General features: G+C 37.2%; 2 protein-coding genes across 2 annotated transcripts in view; one reads left to right on the top strand and one right to left on the bottom strand.

Moving 5' to 3' along the window:
* Positions 1–5,757, bottom strand: part of LOC140151588 (L-xylulose reductase-like) — a 41,854-nt gene extending 36,097 nt beyond the window's left edge. Inside the window, exon 1 of the mRNA XM_072173984.1 lies at positions 5,490–5,757. Within this exon, the coding sequence (XP_072030085.1) occupies positions 5,490–5,544 (55 nt within the window). The 5' untranslated portion in view covers positions 5,545–5,757. The remainder of the gene's footprint in view (positions 1–5,489) is intronic.
* A 223-nt stretch (positions 5,758–5,980) lies between these two features.
* On the top strand, positions 5,981–15,330 carry LOC140151578 (uncharacterized). The gene is given in 6 exon segments (XM_072173976.1): positions 5,981–6,116; positions 10,993–11,777; positions 11,779–12,399; positions 13,375–13,427; positions 13,429–13,556; positions 13,993–15,330. Coding segments are annotated over 5 exon segments (1,506 nt in total). The 5' UTR covers positions 5,981–6,116; positions 10,993–11,255; the 3' UTR covers positions 14,175–15,330.
* Positions 15,331–22,392: the final 7,062 nt, after the last annotated feature.

Genomic DNA, 22,392 nt, shown 5'->3' with positions numbered 1-22,392 from the left:
TATATACTATTTGGTGGTGTGAAATCTTTACATTTATTTCACTGTCATTAGAATATGTCAGCTGCCATACAATGCCCAAGGCATGCTCATACCTTTGGGCGGCGCTCAATGGACAATATTCCTAACAGCTCCCCCATTTAACCCCTGGGAAGAGAGAGGCAAGTGAGGTAATTATAAAGTGCCTTGCCAAAGTATACAACACGATGGCACCACTGGGGCTCGAACTCGCAACCCTCCGATTGCGAGGTAGAGCCTGTACCGCTTCTCCACCGCGCCCCTTTATCTTTCAATAATATTAGAAGAGGCAAAGGGTAGTAGCAGGTGGCATAGGTCATTGTCAAGGGGTATCATACATGACCATGGAGTCTCAAAAAGCACCCTAACGTACAATTTACGAGGACTGGAAATACACCACAAAACAAATACAACAAGTGTAATGAATATAAACAAACAAGTACCAGTACATGTATTGGCATTCTTTACCCCAAAGAAAGTAAATGCAACTCCCTTTCGTGTTTCATGATCTTGTTTTTCTTTTTGCTGGTACCCATATTAAACCGGCAGCATGTTTTGCGTAATTTACGCCCGGGATTTACGTACTTGGTAAAAGGAGCTACATCAAACACAGAAAGGTTACAATCATAAAAAATACTACTGAGCCGCTAAACCGCTAATTGACATCAAATATATACCGGTACGCAAGAAATTAATCCTACCTCCTGAGTCCTGATGGAATTCATCATTCATTCATTTACCTTTGTGTATGACTTTATTCAGCAAATTTTAGGGATTTAACTAAGGCATGCAGTACATGTACAGTACAATGTAGTAGTATCAAAAAAATCTAAATGAACTAATTCATGTGCTACACTGTACAACACAACATAGACTTTATGAAGCTGGCTTGTTAGTCTTACTTTTTAAAATACTTTAAATTTACAAATAATTATTTTGATATTATTATATACACACAAGAAATTAATCCAACCTCCTGAGTCCTGATGGAATTCAACTTTTCCTCTGCTCTAGAAACATAAAATGGGGCTTTTTGTGTATTTCTTTTAAACATTACATGTAATAATACTGTTCATGCAAAAACTTTGAATTCCGTGGAAGAAATACATATGTACAAGTGTTCACTCAGTACTTTCCGCATAGTAATATAAATTATAGGGCCTTTGTTATTTTATTTTTTTTATTTATATTATATTGCTTTAATTATGGGTAAGTGGCCCTGCTTCATCCAAAGTGGGCCCTGGTTCACTCCAAATCTTGGTGAACCCTGGTTCAAGCTCTTTTATTTTTACCTTTGTGTACGACTTTATTCACCAAATTTTAGGGATTTTTAAAACCAAGGCATGCAGTACATGTAAAGTAGCATAAAAAAAATCTAACTAAAATAATTCATGTGCTACATTGTACGACACAACATAAACTTTATGGAGCTGGCTAGTTGTTAGGCTCACTTTTTAAAATATTAAAGCTTTAAATTTACACATAATTATTTTGATATATACCCAAATTTGAAAGCCTACCTGTTAAAGTTCTTGGCAAAGACCTGTCATCTCCACTCAATTTTAGACAGCCCCATTGGTTGCATATACGCCCATAAGACGCCTTTACGATTTATTTTTTGAAATAATTTCACACCTTAAACCGAAGGCTTTCTGGTGACTGGGGCAAAGAATGACATCGTTGGTCAACTGTGGCCAGTCCTTTTACCCTCTGCATCACATTCAGTTTGAATGATTTTCTAGATCTGTGTAGCGGATTACATTATAGTATTTACATTATTTACGATAAGAAAAGAGATACCACTAGAATGTACCTCATTTCTTAAAGGAGGATTTCGTGATCCTAGCATCCTCTTTTCATGACATTTTTCAGTAGATATCCACGAAAAAAGCTTATTTCCACAATTTCAGTTGATTCCGATTTTGCGTTTGCGAGTTATGCATGATTATGTGTATTACACTGCTCCATAGACAATGCGTTGTAATTTCGTTCTGGTGCACCAGAACGAAATTCAAATTTGGCAATATTTTTGCTAAACGAATTAATCTGCAAGAAATAGTTGGTACATAAACATTATGTAGCCAGAGGTATCCAGTGGTGTAAAAATCTCAACTTTTTTTGGGAAAAGTGGGGGGATGAGGCTGTGGATCACGAAATGCCCCTTTAAGTTTAACATATAATGAACCACTTGAATCACTGAAATTTCAGTGAAGTAATTGGATTTGTTGCCCCTATAATATACATAAATTTTGTTACCCGGTACCAGTGTCAGACAGGGTCTAATTCTGCATAAAACCGGGCAACGTTATTTCTATAGATCTGCTGCGGATTCAAATTGCATTGTATTGCATCGTAATTTCATTTGTGTAGATGCTAATTATGTTTACACAACATGAACTCACGTGTTTTCAAGCAAATACGCCGATAATAGGTGATCAAAAGCGATCGGAATGTTACAAAAGTACAGATCGCATTCAGCTTACTTCATATGAGATGATCTTTGGAAAAATACGGCATAATTTGTCTTGGTGTTTGTGGAATGCCATGCAGTAAAATATTAATACGTTGCGGCAATTCATGATTGACAACTATCAATCGCCGTGTCCTTCGTATCCTCCACTGTCAATTTCTTATCCACTCACTAATCATCACAAAAGCTTTGTGTTGATTACGTAATGTGTGGAGGCAAATTGCAATAAGTACAATGAAATAATGAGTAGGGCGGGCTCCGAGTATGGTTTCTTCTTCATCTTACGTAACAGTATTGTTCTCCAAAAAAACCGGAAGCTTGTCGTTTGGAGCTCTAGCTGAAATACAGCAAGATAATGTAAGATAGTAAATGTAAACCTGTATTTTAGCTAGAGTATCTCGAGCTAACCAGTGTGTAGTTATTTATTGAGAAAAATGCAAAATTAGTCACAAAATTTATCAGGGGGTGCAGTACCACCTTTTAAGGTGGTACTACACTAAAGTGTTAAAACACTTTGGAGCCACGGTTTAATGTATTGGAAGGAGAGCAGGGCTTCGATAAATGAGGGAAATTATGGGGTAAAAACAAGGCCTAAACAATTTTTGAAAACAAGCTTTAGAGCTGGTATCACCAGATTTGCATCAAACTCTTTTAGTTTTATGTCAAAAATAGCTATAATAAAACATGAATTTTGAAACAAAATAAACCTTGTCTGATGGAATAAAAGGGTAGGCTATGTTTGTACAGTTGAAAACAAATCTAACCTTGTTGAGAAAGTTCACTTTGATAAATTAGTAATCTTAACCTTTAAATATAGTTATATAGATCAGGTGGTCTAAAGTCCTGGGTCTAATGTCAGCATCGCTCATGTTCATTATCATTATTTATAATATTTTGCAGCAAACCTTTGACGAGAGCGTGCACTACCGTGACATTACGCTTTTGTTTAATACCTGGAGAGATTTGATCATGTCTCACCTCCTTTTTCAACCAAATCGACGGAAATAACTCAGATTGTAGTGAGGGATCAACATTTAACCACAAATTGCCTCAGGCAAAACTCACTTCCTGGGAACCAAATACCACACAAGGTCATTTTTATTTAACTCATTGACCCATTTGTGTTATATACTGCCTCTAGCTATATTAAATGACATCCTTGTGATCTGGTCAACTCATTGACAGATACGAACCTGAGGAGGGAATTCAATTTTTGATCAATTCTCTCCAGGTAGTGAAATGTAATGGATGTCCAAAGTCAGAGCTAATAACGCGTATGACACATTCATAAGTTTCCACTCGGCAACAGCAGATCGCCTCTCTGCAGCCAATCAGAGACAAGTGCGTTATTATGCTTTCATCAAAGGTTTACTGCAAAATATAGTATCATGGTTTATACATCATCATGATTTTAATTAGTGATTTTTAGTAAGCTTTAAAGCCTTAAAGGAGGATTTCGTGATCCTAGCATCCTCTTTTTATGACATTTTTCAGTAGATATCCATGAAAAAGCTTATTCCCAAAATTTCAGTTGATTCCGATTTTATGCTTATGCAGTTATGCATGATGTGTATTTATACTCTGCTCCATAGCCTAGGCCACTGTTGTGATTTCGTTCTGGTATTCCAGAACGTAATTAAAAATTGACGATATTGTTGCTAAACGAATTAATCTGCAAGAAATATTTGGTACATAAACATTATGTAAATGCCCTTTTTAATTTATAAACATCACATGTAAAAAACGAATAAGCTTATTTAAGTTATTAAAAAGATGATATATAGGGTAGGACTACCAATTATCGGACAATGCCAGTTATCGGACGATTACATGGTTTGGACCATGTGGAGTTGTTTCTTCAAGTCAACATGAATTTATATCGCATCAAATGAAAGAACGGATACTTACTGCATAAATGGCTGCCTTGCAGCTGGTTCCGTTATTATTATTTCGCAAATACGAAAGCGAGAATGGACTGAGTATGCCTCTTTATTATTAAAAACATGTTACTTATGAGGTAGCGTAATTCGCATGACCAATTTGTGTGGGTCTTGAGCTTTTCATAATTTACTAAAACTGATATATTTTTATTATTATGTTTGTAAAACTGTGTAGTTTCTGCAGCAACATCTGACATGACCGTTGCTAACAACGCTTCGGCTGAATGAAGTGTCCGATAATTGGCTTGTAAAATTTGCGCATGCCCAATTACCGGACACCCTCTGGCCTTCATATATAAACAGTTGCCAGCCAGCCGGCGCTGTATGTCAATTAACATGTTGCACTATGTTAGGTGTATTTTAGCTTAGTTGAGAACGCAAATAGGGTTTGATGTTAAGTTTAAGTTATATTATAATGTTATGATTAAAATAGTTGATGCGCCTACAATGTATAGGCCTACATTGTACCTAAATGTGGTTTGCGGTGGGGAAAATGCCACCGTGAAGTATCAGACAATGTCCAAATATAACCCACAATCATGAAGGAATAGACACAAACTTAACTGCATTGGGTTGAGTTGAAAAAATAGATGTGTGCCGTTAGTTTTGCGGGTGTCCGGTAACTGGCTGCGTAGTGTCCGATAACTGGCATTATTATGTTTTGATGGATCCAAGTTGTGATAATATTGGATCCAAAACATAATAATGATAAAATTGGATGCTTTACGCCCAATATTTATTGTTCTCGCTATGAGTTGTAAATATTGACTCGACTACGCCTCGTCCAATATTTTAAAACTCATAGCTCGACTTAATAAATATGGGCTCAACCGATCCAATTTTATATCATAGGCGTCCGATAACTGGCAAGATGCCTCAATGTGGTTTTCAATCCATATATCTATAATGGCTTGTCTCATCAATTCAAATTTTATGTTACATTTAGGGCTGTCTTTGGTCATTACGTGGATGTTCTATAGTTGGGGAAATATTCTTCAGTTTTTTAAATATTGAGCAAATTGCTTAAGTGTCAGAGTGTCCGATAATTGGTAGTCCTACCCTACCTTTTCCTGCTCCGGTAACAAGAGCTCTTTTCCCATCAAATCGAATGTCCATCATGAAGCAAGTATTAAAAGGCTCACCAATTAATATCAGACTCACAATCACAACTGCTGGTTGTTACTGCAAAAACATAATAAGCATACAAATCAATCAGCTGTTTTGTTTGACCTTTCAACTATTTTACGCCCACTTGACTTGGCTGTCTTTCTCTTACAACGTTCACTATTTGTTGAAATTAATGCAGGATGATCTGGCAAACCAATTAAAGTACTCGTTTCAGAGCAGTTGCTCTTGTTAGCGTTTGTTATTGTAAAAAAATTACAGTCTAAAATAAATCTTCTGAATATGGCAAAAATGCTTCATTATCAGCTACATAGAGATGTTTATTAAAATATCTTATATAACTTAAAAGAATAATGTTTTATAAAATTTTAGCTTGATTTTGATTCTCAAAAATTGCACATACCCAACCTAAAATAAATAGAAACACGTGCAACATATCTTCGGTTTTGGAAATTTTTCCGATCGATTCGCCTCAGCAAATTTGACCAGAAAATCGAATCTGGGGGAGGAATGTGAATTAAATTATACCCTGAATGTATTTGTATAATTTACTGCTCAAATAAAAGGTAAAGTGTAATTTAGTACGTTCTAAACGTAAAGAATGACTGAAGAATTTGACTGGTAAAATATACACAAATCATTACAACAAGTACGCAGGACAGGGCTGCAGAATTCTGCTACTCCACCCTATATAATAAGTTTAACCATAATCTTCTTCAAATACGCCCAACAGAAGTTCTAACTGGAAGTGTGATTGAGAGGCAGTGTTCGAAATTTTGGTTGTCCGTTCGCCCGGGACAACCAAAGGGCCAGGGCAAAACATGCACCGGACAACCGAAAATAATGCTCTCTACTCTAGTTAGGCATGTTCATAAAATTTTGAAATTTAATAAATTCATCTAAAATTGTTTTCATTAAAAAGAGAATCATTTAACTTAAAAAATGAGGGGTCAATCATGTATGTAGGCCTATAATTGGCAATGTTATGAGGAAAAGTATGCTTGCCTGAATGTCCTAAAATGGGCCAAATTGTGTGTCCCAGCATTATCAATGGCTTCCTATGTCATAACATGTGTGTATGTATTTTATGGCGGAATTTTTGAGCACGAAGGGCCATTTTACAAAACTTTCGCAAATGTTTCATGAAATGTGGCTTTCATTACTTGATAGTATCAAATATTATTAAAATGCAGTTTAAAAAAAATCATGCTAGGTTGGAGTTTTGAGGGTCAAAATCCAAATTTTGTTCATTTTCCTATTGGATTACACAGTTAAGACAGGATCTTGGTGCACAACTAAGCTTAATGAAGCCCGCCCTCACATGTTCAAAATGTGATCATGTCTACTCTAGTTAGGTATGTTCATAAAATTTTGAAGTTCAATATTTTTAGCTGAAAGTTCTTTCATTTGAAAGAGAATCAAATTACCTAAACAATAAGGGGTCAATCATGTTTCTAGTGCATATACTTTTGAAGCTACAGACAAAATAGTGTCACCAAATTGTCCAAAATTTTGTGTGTGAAATTGTGACAGCAGGCACATGTACAATGTACACTACTGTATGTGACCCCAGATGACCTCCTATTCTTTACTGTAAGAAAGCTGTTTTGGATGGTCTTGATTTGCACACAAATTGCTTTTGCGCTTTAACGAAAGCGTCCCACTTGGTGGAACATAGATTGCACTATGTGATAGCTTATGAATCCATTATTATGCCAGTACCAACATAAGTCAACATCACTTAGGTTTTGGTTGTCAAAATTAATTTTTAGTAATTTTTTCCATTGAGCCCCACAGTAAAGCCATTTTTGGACCGTACAGGCACATTCCACTCCCCTATGGACGAATAGCGCCACCTATAGTGTGTGATGTGAGCCTGACTACTCTAGTCATCCCATGCATGCTATAGTCAAAACAACAAATTCTTGATCATGAGAGGATGTACCTTCTGCGTCAGCGTACTTTTCATAGAATACCACGTCCACGATCGCGCGACCTGCATGACCGAACCTTGACCTTGGCTTGCCTAGCAACGACGACCATGACCATGTGATGGTCAATTCTCAGAAGCTGTGTTTGCGCCGTAAGCGCCGGTATTTGCGTAGTAAGCTCGACGCAAATAACTGTGCTGGCCAAGTTGGCTCTCATGATCGAGAATTAATTATTTTGGCTATCGTCCGGCGGACAACCAAAGATCTGCAGCCAAAAGTTACTTTTCAGCATGTTAGTTTGCTCAAAGTTGACACAACTGATGAATTGTTAAATATTAAGAGTAATTATTAGACTCGGCTTGCCAGTCCTATATACGCCGTGAGACTGCCTAACTGGCCTGTATCTCGCTTTCGCCAAAGTACGCCTGTAATACATACCTGTTTTTAATGACCTTGCAACAATGTTTCTATTGTCAGCAATAACAGCTTGCATTCACACTTTTGAGTTTATATGGTGAATTTTCGTACACATCATAAATAAGTGAAATCAGAATATCCTGAAAGGAATTTAGGTAACAAATTCAACGACACTGACCTCGCAACAGCTAATGTTTTCATGTAAACATGGCGTCATTAGACATTTTAGCCTACGCTTTAGATCCTACTATCGGATCGTTGAAACAACGAAACCTCAATCCCGGCCTCATTCACGAATTCACTCACCTTCCTACACCACCAGTTGAAATAAAACTCAAACATCCCGTGTTATTCCTCAAAACTACATGCACCTTCATTAATAAAAATTGAAATCCTAGTAGAAATCCGTTATCGAAAATTGTTTGATATAAAACGTCACCAAAAGTAATTTTTCTGAAGAGTAGATACCAGCGTGTCAAAATGGCGGCCGCAATCGCATCCCCCAGCTTTGTATCGTGTACCCAGGTCACGGTATGTCTCACGTGACGAACAGTCAAGGTCAGAGAACAGCGCAACCTGTCTGCTGTCATGACGTAATATAATGGCTCCGCCCAATGAACGGCGCTGTCAATCATCCTTATTGCCTTTGTCGAACAGACTTTTACGCAGGTCTTCAGTCTTCAGTCAGTTCACTCCAAGAAAGTTAGAAACTTGTCCATGGTAAGAGCTCACGCTGTCCTCACTTTTAGGATCGACGAGCGTCAGGCCGACACAATCTGGTTGTGTAGGAGACTATCATCGTGATGCCCACGTTGGAACCATTGGATTACGGAAGAAATATTCATACCAGGACTGAAGCAAATGTGGCCATTTCTATGTTTGTACCGGGCAAGTACCGGACATTTTTCAACACGGAGCTAGCGGAAAATACTGCAAATTCGTCCAAGGTAAGCAAAGGGTTGGGGATCGCATTTTAACTTTGACTAAACTGTTTCGAGTTAAGGCACGCTAAAAGTAGACCATTTCGGGGCTGTATTTGGTGTACATGTGACGCTTTTGAAAAGAGTAAAAAACGACCACTTATTCGCTATTGCTGAAGTATACCCGCCGAATCATGTACCAATACACAAGGTATTGGTACATGAGATCAGGTATATATACGCCGTACCTATGTATAAGGACTGGCTTACGCCATTTTGGATGTGAATGGGAAATACCCCAGGGGAAATACACACTTAACGATTTGCGCGGGTCAGAAATTTGAAACAAATTATTAAAAATTTCATCAATGTATATAAAAGTGGTACCAACCTTATTGTGCTTGCTAATTTAAGACTAGGTTGAAACAAAATTAAGGATCGAATGCATTTTAGTGTCCAAAAAGGCAAAATTATTGTCAAAGTTTCGCCGATTTCTGCACCCTTTACCACATTAGCGCCATATCGCTAGCCTAGAACTATGTGCTACACATGCTGTGTGTATAGCTTAAATGGTACACATGTTTGTTTACAACTACGCCAAGTTGGCATAAATGAATTATTTCGTGTGATATCAAGTATAAATTCTTTCAAGGTAAATACTAAATACCGTATTCGTTCCAATAACCGCCCGTGCCCCAATAAGCGCCCACCCAGCGACTTTGCAACAAACACAATATGAAATTATTAACCGCCCATCCAATGTTGTCAAAATACTTCCAGTAAGCTTACCTGTCGAGTGACATTACATGCATCATGTGGGAAATTGAGCATCAAACGTATCCAAAATGTGCACCAAAATTAAATTATGACGCTATTTCAGAGTGGGCAGATGTATATATATATCATAAATACTTCACAATAACCACCTGCAAATGCCTTTAAAGGCCAAGTTTGACGTGATTCTAACTCAAAATCGTATTTTTTGATGACGGCCGCCATATTTACTCCCAGTTAGTGCGCCCTCAAAAAAGTGGTGTCAAAATATATGGACACATTTTATGAGGGCGCACTAACTAAATACTTTCAGACGGTGATTGATGACTAAAACTAGTGTAAAAAATAAGCGCCCACCCAAAATGACTTTGTTAAGCGCCCTGGGCGCTTATTGGAATGAATACGGTATATGTACTGTACTACTGCTACTGAGCATACATATGGAAGTGTAAATGTGTCACAGTCGTCATTCATTCTGAGTCGAGCCTAACATGAATTACGTGATTGTTATTAAATATCGGATCGGATCAGTATCAGACCGATCTGAAATTTTTTGGATGGGGATTGGCAATTTCCGATCTAGGGTGGATCTGTTCATCACTAGCTTATGACCCACGTTTGATATAAAATTGGATCGATTGAGCCCATATTTATTGGTCAAGCTATAAGTTTAAAAAGTCGAGTCCAATATTTTAAAACTCATAGCGAGACCAATAAATATTTGGCGTAAAGCATCCAATTTTATCCTTATTATGTTTTGGATCCAATATTTCCATACACTTGGATCCATCAAAACATAATAATATGTACATTTGTACAATACCAAGTGATGCAAAAAAGGAATACACTAACCCCCACCTTTTTCTGGGTGGCAAGTTCAAAGCACATAGCCAACCTGCCCGGCCATATAAATCATAACAAAATTGACTGAAAACCAGGACTTTCTGTTAGGAGTCTCCAAAATCTTGGTCTTGTCCAACATATTGCTGATAAGCAGTCACTCCCAGCAATTACTGCACACCACATAGCAGCCAGTGGGGCATTCATGATGTAAATGACCTGTCTGATGCCCAGATATGAAAGTACATACCTTTTACCAGATGTAGATTCATTCAATACTGCGCATCAGGGCTTGAATTTCAGGGCCACCGAGGCCATTATTGCCTGCACTTTTTCAGTTTGGGCCTTGGTGCCCCCAAATCTTGGTCAACTTCAAGGCATTCTTCATTACTTGTTGGCCTTGGTGCCCAGCCCACTGCCCTTGTCTTTACCCAGTGGCTTTGAAAATGGGTGCCCAAAAAATTAAAATTTGAGGTCTGCTGGGCATTGGCTAACAATATAATAATTTAATTGATGAACACTGTTTACAAGTTGTGTTTTTTTGTTATGTCCAATTGCAGGGTATCTGTATTGTTGCATTGACCATGGAAGCAGATGCGCTGGCTTTTTTGTCAAGAACCCTGAATTTCTTCTTCAACCTGGCATTCCGTGTCCGCTTCAAGCTCCCATCAATCGTGGCCTTCGCTCTCTTTGTTTTGGACATCAGGCTGCAAATTCAAATGAACATCAACCACTGATGTACTGATGATTTAAATTCAACTAGCTTACAATAAAATTGATATATCTTTGTTGACTAGAATAGACCTACAGGAACTATTGCACAATGTCTAGAAGTGTCAAAGATTTGCGTGATTTGATATGCGTCTCTCGATTGACCATACGAGATAGTGATGAAGAAGATAACAATGAAGACTTAACTAGGCCCTTGAGTTCTATGAGCCTCTATGGGGAAGGTGCAGTCAGTGCAAATTCAACACTAGCAGCTAGTGATGGCAATTCTCTGATTCCGCGCCCTCCGCCAACATCAGGAAAGGGGGCTAAGCCAAGGACAACTGGTGTTTTCAAACGTCCCCAGACACCTTCAAGCTTTGATTTCAGAAAGTTGAAGACCCCTCTGCCACCAGTGTCATCATCTCCACAGGAAAGCTCCAGGCCATCCACAGCAAGTAGCAGTGGTAGTGATAGGCCAAGTAGTGGTGAAGTGTCTGCTGCAATACCTGATGGCAATTTTGATTATGCATTGCAACATATGGACAGCAGCTGTGTGAACGAGTGGCTCACAAGGTCAAATGAAATGGTTAATGATCTAACTAGTTGGTGCAATCATGGTGAGAACTTTGTACGCTTTTTCACACTTCTGGCTCACAGAGTTTCCAGAATACCAGAGACTTGATATCATCAAGATGGAAGTTGGAATCCTAAGTGACGAATTAACTATAGCATTTGAAGATGGCATCAAACAAGGTGATGTCAACTTGTCTGATTTAAATCATCTAGTTTTGGCTGTGCTAAGGGAATACCCTGCCAGACTATGCAGTGCACAAGGTCCACATGTATTCTTAAACATTTTAGACATTCTCTCATCAGAAAGGACCCATGAATACAAGCGTTTGCTGACTGACGCCAAGATGTCAACTAGAAATCGAGACTATGCGCAATGGATGTTGGCTCTACGAGCCTTTCTTCTATTAAATGTTTGGAGCAACATAGTCAAATTCTACCGCAGATTCAAATCAGATTTGATGAATGAAAGCGAGGAGGAGGATGGGCTGAAACCAAGCTCTGCAGCAGATGTGATGAAGAGGAGAGCATTTCAGGCAGTGAGACTTGGTCATGTCAGCGTATTGTACTATCTTGTCAAGAGTGGCAAAGTGGTGGCTAGTGTAAGAGATGAACAAGGAAGGACTTTAGTATTTGCAGCTATCATGCATAAACAGCAACATATTCTACATTATCTAGTCACCAAGGTAAGTCATTGCAGATAATGATCTCTCAATAATTTTACAAGCATCTTAAAAATCTTATGGCCAAAGTTGATTTGGAATCATGATTATTCTTTGTAATCATGGTTCTTCTACTGAGTGATCAACTTTGGACCAACAAAAATGGAAACTTTATGATTTTAACACAAGGAATTGAAATACCTCGGAATTTTCAGTAGACTCCTGAAAGTTTGAACAAAGACAGGGGCCGGTTCAAGGCATCTAGGAGTTTGTTATCAGATCAAAGGCCAAAAAGATCATGACCTGATACAGTCACTTACTCGCTGATTAAAGATGGAGTACCATCTAAAAATTCTAAGGTAGGAATTAATTCGCTCATTGGTTAATATAGTTGTTACCATACAGAGTACATGTATCTATACGTTATTTACATGAAGGATTTCTGCAATGGTTTGCCAGCCGTGCTATGACATCACTGCATGATAATGACATCATAAATGCTATGCTTTCAGCTAATATGCAGTCATTGCAAAAGTGAAATATTCAATAAAAATTTGATGGGGTTGTGAACAATACAAAAGAAAATTTTGATATTGTATAGGTGTATGTTCTGTTTTCTATCTTAGATTAATTAAGGCCTACCATTAAAACAATATCTTTCCACATTTTGAGTTGTATTGTTCCAGCGGTTTTGATATGAGAAGCAACAACGTGGATAACAATTCCCATAGTATAGTACATGCACACCATAATTCGCTACGTTTTTGTTCACACCATTTAAATGAAGAATATCTCTGGCATTAGATGTCACTGGGTTAATGAGAACAACATGAGCTTCTTCTGATACAAAGATCTCAATTTTGATGAAGAAAAATGGGGGATGACTGAGGCTGTCGATCAGGTCAAGGACCTTTAATCAGAGTTTGTCCATTCACTTATAATCTATTTGGTTCTCTGCATGTATATATATTTTCATATAAATATTGATTTTCTCACCAGGTAAAAGGTGTGATAGATGTAAACAGTCCATGCCGAGAATCTGGCAACACTCCTCCATGCTGCAGCTAACTGGGGTTATGTGGAGATGGTGACATTGTTAATTGGTAAAGGCGAGGCTAATGTTAATGCTGCCAACCCAAAATGTGACCAAGCAACACCACTACATCTAGCTGTTATGCAAGGTGAGAATATCTTCACTGTCAAAAAGGGACTGCCTACATTTTACAAAGCCTTACAATTGAACTTATGTTTGATTTACCACACATTAAACACAAGTTGATGAAATCATTGATAAGATCAATGTTGGTGTTTGTGAAACAGGTCTATGCGTTTTCCAATATAAACTGTGACCAGTGACGTAGCTAGGTATTGTGGTGCCCAAGGCTTAGAATACAAATGCCCCCCATTCTTGGAAACAATTCGCGTACATTTGCAGAAATAGGGCCGACCACTAATTAATTTTGATCATAATGAAGTTGAAAATCGGTCTTAAATAATCTTTTTTGTGCTGTTATTGGTCATTTGGGTGCCCCCAAGGGTGGCACCCAACGCATTTGCCCCCTGTAATGTTTACTGTAGGATCTCCTTACAAACTTTTTCACTTTCCTTATTTTGTAGGTCATTACAGTGTGTGTGAAATTCTAGTCCAGGCTGGAGCAGACATTACAGCAAGTATGAATGGTATCACACCAGTGGAACTTGCTCAAGATATGGGACATACAGACATACATGAGCTACTAGCACAAAGCCATCATAATGAAGAGGCTGAGACCAATCAACAGCCAATGGACCAGTGTTAACAATCGCTGAAGGAAAACTCTCATGTTATTTTTACACACATGTATGCAATCAGTATTTGGCATCCAGCTAGAGCATTGTATTGTAGACAGCTGTAGCCAGTCATACCCACTGTTAGATTATGAGGACTTGATTTTATTAATTCACTAGCATTTTAGTTAAACACTGAAGTCTACTGTTTCATCAATAACCAATTATGTGTGCTTTCTGTTTCTTTTTTTTTAAACATAAAATTAAGCAATTCTAGGGAATTTTCCTGTGCCACCCCTCCCACAGAATGGATGAATAATGATGCTCTGCTTTGGCCAGGAGTACACACGCACAAATATCGCCATCCGGCACACAGTTCTACATGTTTATCCTGCACTGGAGGGCCAGCCAAAAATGAATGTAAAACTGCAAAACTATGACCCCATTAAGGCAGTATTGCAAAATTTTAAAAAATTCAGGTAATGTTGTCTAAATATTTTTAAGGGACTTTTAGAGATCCATCGAGGACCATAAATTCAGTAAAATATTATAAGTCGCTTAGAAATGGTTGATAATCCATATATCATTGTCAAAATATGAAGAAAACTAAAATGTTACACCATCTTTGAGATCGCGCGCATGTTAGATTAGTTTGTGATTGACGGATCTCTAAATGTCCCTTTAAATAATTTAGAGGCGTGGTCAGATTTTTCATGTTCTGTTCAGGCCTTATATTAAGTATGCCTGGACCAGGAGCTAAAATGAGCATCTGGTCCCAAAGATAGCTCCTGGTCCTATATTTTGCAGTGTAAAATATTGGACTCATCAGGAGCCAAAACTTGGCAACCATGGGGTAAAAAAAGCCTGGGTGCCTGCTGCCTGGTTAATATAAGCCTTGGTTCTGTTTGTTATCTTGATTGAGGCCTGCCATTAAAACAAAAATCCCACCTTATGCCTGCATGAATTTACAAAAGCTCACATCAGTCGAGCAATACACAAAGCATGGTTCACGTGGGTGATGTGCCAAGCTGTTTGTACGCTATTCTATATCAATCTACAAAGTTACAAGTCCCACCTATTATGAGCTGACCAGAGTGTCTAAGTAAATTGTTCCCTGGATAAACCTCACTCCCATTGTCTACATGTTTATTTGACCTATTCATCAGCTTTCTTTTCAACAGCATACAGAGCAGGGGTAGCGCTAGAACTAAACACTCGAGTGTCCGCAGGGACCCCCGAACTTGAAAAAAATTAAAAAGTAGGGGGTCCGGAGTAGAGTTTGGTGAGTCCCAGTTGCACAAATGCAGCATAACTAGTATATCTGCAATAGCGCTAGATTTAAAAACTGGGGGACTGCAGGGACCCCTGAACTTGCAGAAAACTTAAAAACAGGGGGTCCCAACTCTATTTTGGTGGGTCCGGGACCCCAAAAAGCAACTTAGCGCTACCCTTGATACAGAGCAGTTTTCACTTTTTACAACTTCATTAGAAGTTATTTTTACATGTACTATCAAATCCATATTAAATTGTAACTTAAGTATAAGTTCTTTTATAAACACAGGGAGTCCTATATGGCAGGTCTTACATGCTATGCATAGTACTATAATACCAACATAAATAGGCAGGTCAAAATATTGCACACATTTCATTATTACTTGTAGTTTACTCGTAGTCATAGTTCAATTTAAATCACCATAGCAACCAAACACATGTGATGTTCAATAATTTAGCACACTTTTAGTTTAATACTTTCAAATTAAAATTGTTTTTGCAAATTTAAAATGTTTTGCATTTCAAAGTAAAGAAATTGTGTGTGTGTGTGGGGGGGGGGGGTGTTTAAAAAAAGGCAAATTACCACAACTTGTTATTACAGTCAATTTCATGAAGTAAAAAGCCTCATGTGGTTTGGGTTCCTCACATATGAAAATCTGATAACATTATTAGCGGTAATCTGTAGAGATTAGTCACTAAATATGATAACTTTATATTTGACTTTATGATATATATATACCATTTTTACCTTCTCATCATTTGTGGCTTTTTCTACATGTAAATCCTTTGCTGTCAAATTGGATGTAACTTTTTATAATACCCTGAAGTGTATTTATCAAACCATTGTTTGAAAATCAAAATAGTAGCTATATTCCCATTAATTGGACATTTATTTATTGAAATCTGAAATGTGGTCATTGGTGAGATGTTTTGAACCTGTGTGGTCAATTCTCGCGATTCACAATACAATGCGCCGCCAACGGTTGCTCTTGCTAGTCTATATTTTGACCTCCTGGGTCGACATCGCCTTTCTAGCCACCATTGGATTTTTACGCGAGTGTGATAATAATAATGCTGAAGACAGATCCACGAAGGATTCCGCGTGATCAATAGATCTACTACAATTAGTGTAAACTGCTGTTTAGTGTACATTTGTGTGTAACATAATATATTGACATTTAAACACACAAATACATGTTCCTGTGTTGTATTCGTATTACGCGGGCTTTAGATGTCGACATTTTCCCATGATGCACTGCGTATTTTGGCATTTCCCCAGCTACCGCTGGTGGCGCATCGTATTGTGAATCGACCGAATTGGTCATACAGACTCTGTATGTTACGCAGAATATTCCATGCAGCATGTCTTCGTAATCATTATTTTTATCAATCTCATTCTATTTCCAGTAATGTTTTAAGTTCTAACAAATGTTTGATGATGTAAAATCGGTAATATGTTGTGTCGAATGTCTGGTAGAAATATATTATCGATTTTATGTCATCAAACATTCGTTAGATTAAATAATGAAGACATGTTGCTTTGAATATTCTACATATACTAAAAAGTCTGCAGCAGCCCTAAGATTCCCAGTTTATGTAAACTCTACATGTGGCTGAAGCCTTAACACTTGAAAATAAGATTTAGAAGATGTTTAGTATGGGTGGCATTGTGAGATTTGTTGCCAGTGAGGGCATTGACACATGATTACTCCACTTCCCCAGATGTGATGACCCAGAAACATGTTGAAATTGTATAACAAATCCTTCAACTTTTGAATAAGTTTGTATGGAGTATGGTGATTGACTGATGAGACACAATGTGATAAATGTACACCATAATTAATTTTGTATTGTAATCAATGAGATTTATGTAGGCCTACTGTATTTTTGCTAATAAATGCTCCCTCCGTAATAAACACTTTCATATTTTTTTTTCAGCCATTGTTATTAACAGTGTTAACATTATTTGTAGAAATTCCTAATTCTTTGTGGAGCACCACATCACTACTGGCATGTGGTACTAGCAATGTTTGTAATGGGAATTCACCATTGTATCAAAGACCGCAATTTACAGGGTCAGAATTTCGGCGTGAATCAGAGAATCGATTCTCGCAAAGACTCTCGTAAACAGATTTGCGTGAATCAAAGTTGATTCCTGCAAATGTTTGTAGTTTACACAGAAGTTGATTTGCAAGAATCAAATGATTCCCGCAAATTTATTCTGCAAGAATCAAGGTTGATTCTCGCACTGTGAAATGAAATTCTGACCCTGAATTAATGGAGCATTTATTAGAGAATATACGGTAGTGCAATTACATAAGATCATTGTACTTTACAGATAATTACTGACCACGGTTTGTATCAAAGACACAGTAAATCATTCAGATAAACTGCTCTATACATGAGCAGTACCCTAATCAGTCTCCACAAAGCGAACTTTTGTAGCCAGGATTGGCGCATTAATTCCATAGATTTTATACGGGTAAACTGGAACAATCAGCAGTGAATCAGCCCACAAGAGTACAAAGAACCCAGGTACAGAACATACCTACCTGCAGGGACACTAACTCACCTCAACTCAAAATACAATACACAGCACTGCAGTATGAAAATGTCTTAGGGATGAAATCAAAACTCGACCGGCGGTCAGCCACCGGTTCCAGGCGGTTCCGTCCGGTTTCCATTGTTTAGAACAATAGCAACCGGACAGACAGTGTCCGAAATAAGGAGGTTGTCCCAAGGACAATTAAAGCATGAATTCTGCTTGTCCTCAAAACATTTTGGTTGTCCCCCAAATATATATGTCATGTTTTTGAGTGCAAAGAATCCAAATAGTGGTTGTCCAGTGGATATGTACATAGCTCAATATGGTTGTTCTCAGTGATTTTTGGACAAGAGGACAAGTGCTTATTTCGAACACTGTGGACAGAACCGCCCACAGCGTCATCATCCCTATATCTTTGTGTCAAAAATTGCCGTGATAGTACGGCGAATCCTCTCGTTTTTCAACAGCTACGCATGGCGAATTTTTTCGATATAGACCGAGCGACTCAGGCTAAGCATACCATTTACACAATATGAGATATACCACAGAGTTTCTATTCTACAATCTTTACGATTTGCGCAGTACCCCATATGGTGTTGCCTTTACAAGAAAATTTGATTTGTTGTCAGGTAAAACCCAGGTTTTGTTTCCAATACACTAACTGGATATACACTAATAAGCGGCGATTGCTGGTTGCTGTGGATATATTTTACTGCATTTTCACCATAAAGATTTTAAATCGAACATCAAAATTGTCATATATTCAACTGTTTGAGAATCATAATTATTATAAAGGTCCATTCAGCTCAGACCACGTGCTGTATAGAATATTAAATCACAAGTCTATAATACAATGCCCCAATCTGCATTATCTGCGTCAATAATAGAATATTGATTGAATAGAATTGAATACATCTGTACATTATGAGTTTGTAATTCAGTACTGAGCGATCTAGCGATCAATTTCTAATCAGATAGGACTCCTTTTCTTGCGTTTGGTGAAATCACTCACCAACGGAGTATGGAAAAAATATTTATAACACAGGGTGTCGACACTGTGCGCCCGGAACCGCTGATCGAGTTTTGATTTCGTCCCTTTATTAATTGAGCTAACTTGACTGCTTTAGTATAAGAAAAATAAAGAGTGATTATCAGCAACACCTACATTCCTATTTTGCAATGTTAAGATTGTAACGAGAAATAAAATTGAAACCATAAAATTGCCTTGAATAGATCAAAAGTAGTATATTTTTCAGCATGAACATTTAAGGTAGGAGCATCGGATAATAGACCCATGCAGGAAAATAGCCACTATTTCAAATCAGAATTATGTATCCATTTCAAATATATAACCAATTGAAGATAAGTCTTTACTCCACTTATTTATAATGTTTCATGAAAATTTAAACATTTCTTATGTTTTTCTTTATTTTTTGAAAATTCCCTAATTTTTTCTACTAATAATTATTGCTAGCCTAGAGGGAATGTGATATGGTCTCCATAGTTTGTGGGGTGGTTAATAAGCCTAATATCTAAATTCTCTCGCCAGATTTTTTGGATAAAGTGTTTATTTTTTGAGAAAAATAATTTTTTCTCTTTTTAAATTAGGGATATCTAGAAACACCCATAACTTAAAATAGAAACACTTTATTAAAAAAAGCTGGCGAGAAAAGTTTCTAAATTTAATAACCTTTCATATGACACCTTGTTTGTTATAATTGGCCCTATGGTTAGCTCAGACAATAATTATGAAATTGGGTCATTCAGTGTTTCTAGATCAAATCAAGAAAATTTGAGCAAGTACTAACATTACCTTCAAATATCCCCTAGATTACTGACCAATATATTGGAAAAAAGTCACTAATATTATTTGGTAACATTTTTGTAATAAAAAGATCCAAAAAGCAGTTCCATAAATGGGATAGAAAGGAGAAAAAATAATATTTAAACATAGTATCCATTTTCAAACTTTTACCAATTTTAGTGAACGAGGCTTAGTGTCAAAACCACTTATGTGCAAAGTCAATGGGGCTTTCTAATGATAAAAAATGGCATAACTCAAAAACGCTTTGTTGGCAAAAATTAAAACTTGGCAGGCAAGTTTTTCTCACCCAACTACACATCCTGTATCATTTTAAACCAAATCTGTGCATGACACCGTAGCCGATGTTTCTACCTTAAGTGTCTTAGTGTTTTGATAAGTGTAATTGAAAGCTACAAAGTCATGTATAGATAGTCAAGTCAACAAATAATAGTTATTTAGTTGCCAAGTATTGTACAAATAAATGCCATTATTGAAGTCTAATGAAATGAGCCTGTATCTCTGTAAATCAATATACATCCATGTGATATCCCAGCAAACATAAAAACATTTGCAAAAGGATAGAAAGGTTGCCAGAAAATGAAAATATCAGGCTATAAAGGGTATATAAAATAACTCAAAAACATTTTGACAACTTCCTGCAAAACATTCTAACAATGTTAACAAATATTTTGCAAAATTGTTTGCAAATATTTTACAATAATATTGTGGCACAATGTTTTTGTAGTATAAATAGGGGACCTACTATAAGATCGATTTTACTAGGACATTTGCGTGCGAAAAAAAAATCAATTTTAGACAATTGTAGCCCAAAATAAATTTTAGCATATTTTGGTTCAAAACATGGTGTTTTCGGGCTAAAAAGAAACATGCACATGGCCACATTGGGGACCTCCCAAATTTTTGGGGCCCTGGGCCGGGCCCATCTGGCTCAATGGTAAATCTGGCCCTGGGTATTTGAGGCATTACGGGAGTGCTCTAAACATGTTGTAAACAGATTGAGTAGAGCAAAACACACTTATCAATATGCCTGTTGTTTGAAGCAAATCGGACATACAGTTTTCAAAATATATCAATTTATATTTTCTTTGTATCCTATTGTTTTTGATTAATAATCATCAATAAAGTTAATGAGCTAAAATGACTGGAGAAGCTCATTAAAGGGGTATAGCCCGATCGCTAATAGCCTCATCCCCAGAACCCCAGATTTTACCGGAAGTGGTATAAATTTTGGTATCAGAAGAAAGATACCATTTTTCTCATCCACCCTGTGAAATTTCAGGGCTCAGAAACATTTAGTTTGAATGTTATGAATGAAAAGGTGCACCTTTTTGGTTGACCAATTAATTAATACACAGTGTTCCTATGGGGCTAGAAAATCACATTTTTAGCTCTCATATCAAAATGAATCGAAATACTGGCGTGAAACATCACAGATGGGAATTGGTGGTAAAGGTCATTCAATCAAGAAAATTTTATATAGTTAAATCAGGCCATGCCCCTTACATATGTAATTTTTGCCAATATTTTGCTAAAATCCATGCATAAATGTTCAGGTACTTTTATTTTGCATACTTTTGCCTTGAAACTTGGTCAAAGTGTTTCTAATATCATACATGTATATGTTCTAATAATGTATTATATAGTGAAGCCACACTCTAATTTGCATAATTGGCATTTATGCAAATTAGCTCATTAATTATGCAATTGTGCAAATTAGAGGTCGGCTTCACTATTTAATACATTAGAACATATTAGAAATACTTTGATTAAGTTTCAAGGCAAAAGTATGCAAAATAAAAGTACCCTGAACATTTATGCATGGATTTTTAGCAAAATATTGGCAAAACTTGAGCCTTTACAATCATTTTAGCTTGATGTATTATGAAAACCGTATGTCTGATTAATACTTCAAACAAAATGCATATTGATCAGTGTACTTTGCCTTACTCTATTAATCTATTGCCAGTGGCGGGGGGCAAATGCAAATGCCCCCCTCCAGTCAGAACCCTGTGATAAATTTTTGTGACTAATTTGGCATTTTTGTGACTAATTTGGCATTTTTGGTAAATGCAAAATTAGTCACAAAAATGTTGTGACAAATTTGGTATTTTTCTCAAAAAATAACTACACACTGGTAACAAAAGTTATGTATATTATTGGGCAGTGGCACAACGTGCCCTGGGCGCCACCCTTAGGGGGCGCCAAATTGACCAATTCAGCATCGATTCTGCGCCCCTCCAAGTGATGAAAGTCAAACATTTCGTAGCTAGCCGCACACATTGTCAATGAAAGAACATTTTAAGACCAATATTCAACTTCTAGTAATCAAAATTAATTAGTGGTAGGCCTTATTTGTCCAAAACAAGAATTGGGGGGGGGCGTCGAAGATATTCTCGTGGAGGGGTGGGACGCCAGTTTTGTTTCTTGCCCCGGGCGCTACCAACCCTAGTTATGCCACTGTTAATGGGGCAAGGAATGCAATTACTTCACTGAACTTTCAGTGATTCAAGACAAGTGGTTCATTATCTATGTTAAGAAATGAGGTACATTCTAGTGGTGCCTCTTTTCTTATCATAAATAACGTACTGCTTGTCTTGAGTCACTGAAA

The sequence above is a fragment of the Amphiura filiformis genome, chromosome 1 (assembly GCF_039555335.1).
Source record: "Amphiura filiformis chromosome 1, Afil_fr2py, whole genome shotgun sequence".
NCBI lineage: Eukaryota > Metazoa > Echinodermata > Ophiuroidea > Amphilepidida > Amphiuridae > Amphiura > Amphiura filiformis.
Note: the sequence above shows the minus strand (reverse complement) of the source record. Positions and strands in the feature narration are given on the sequence as shown.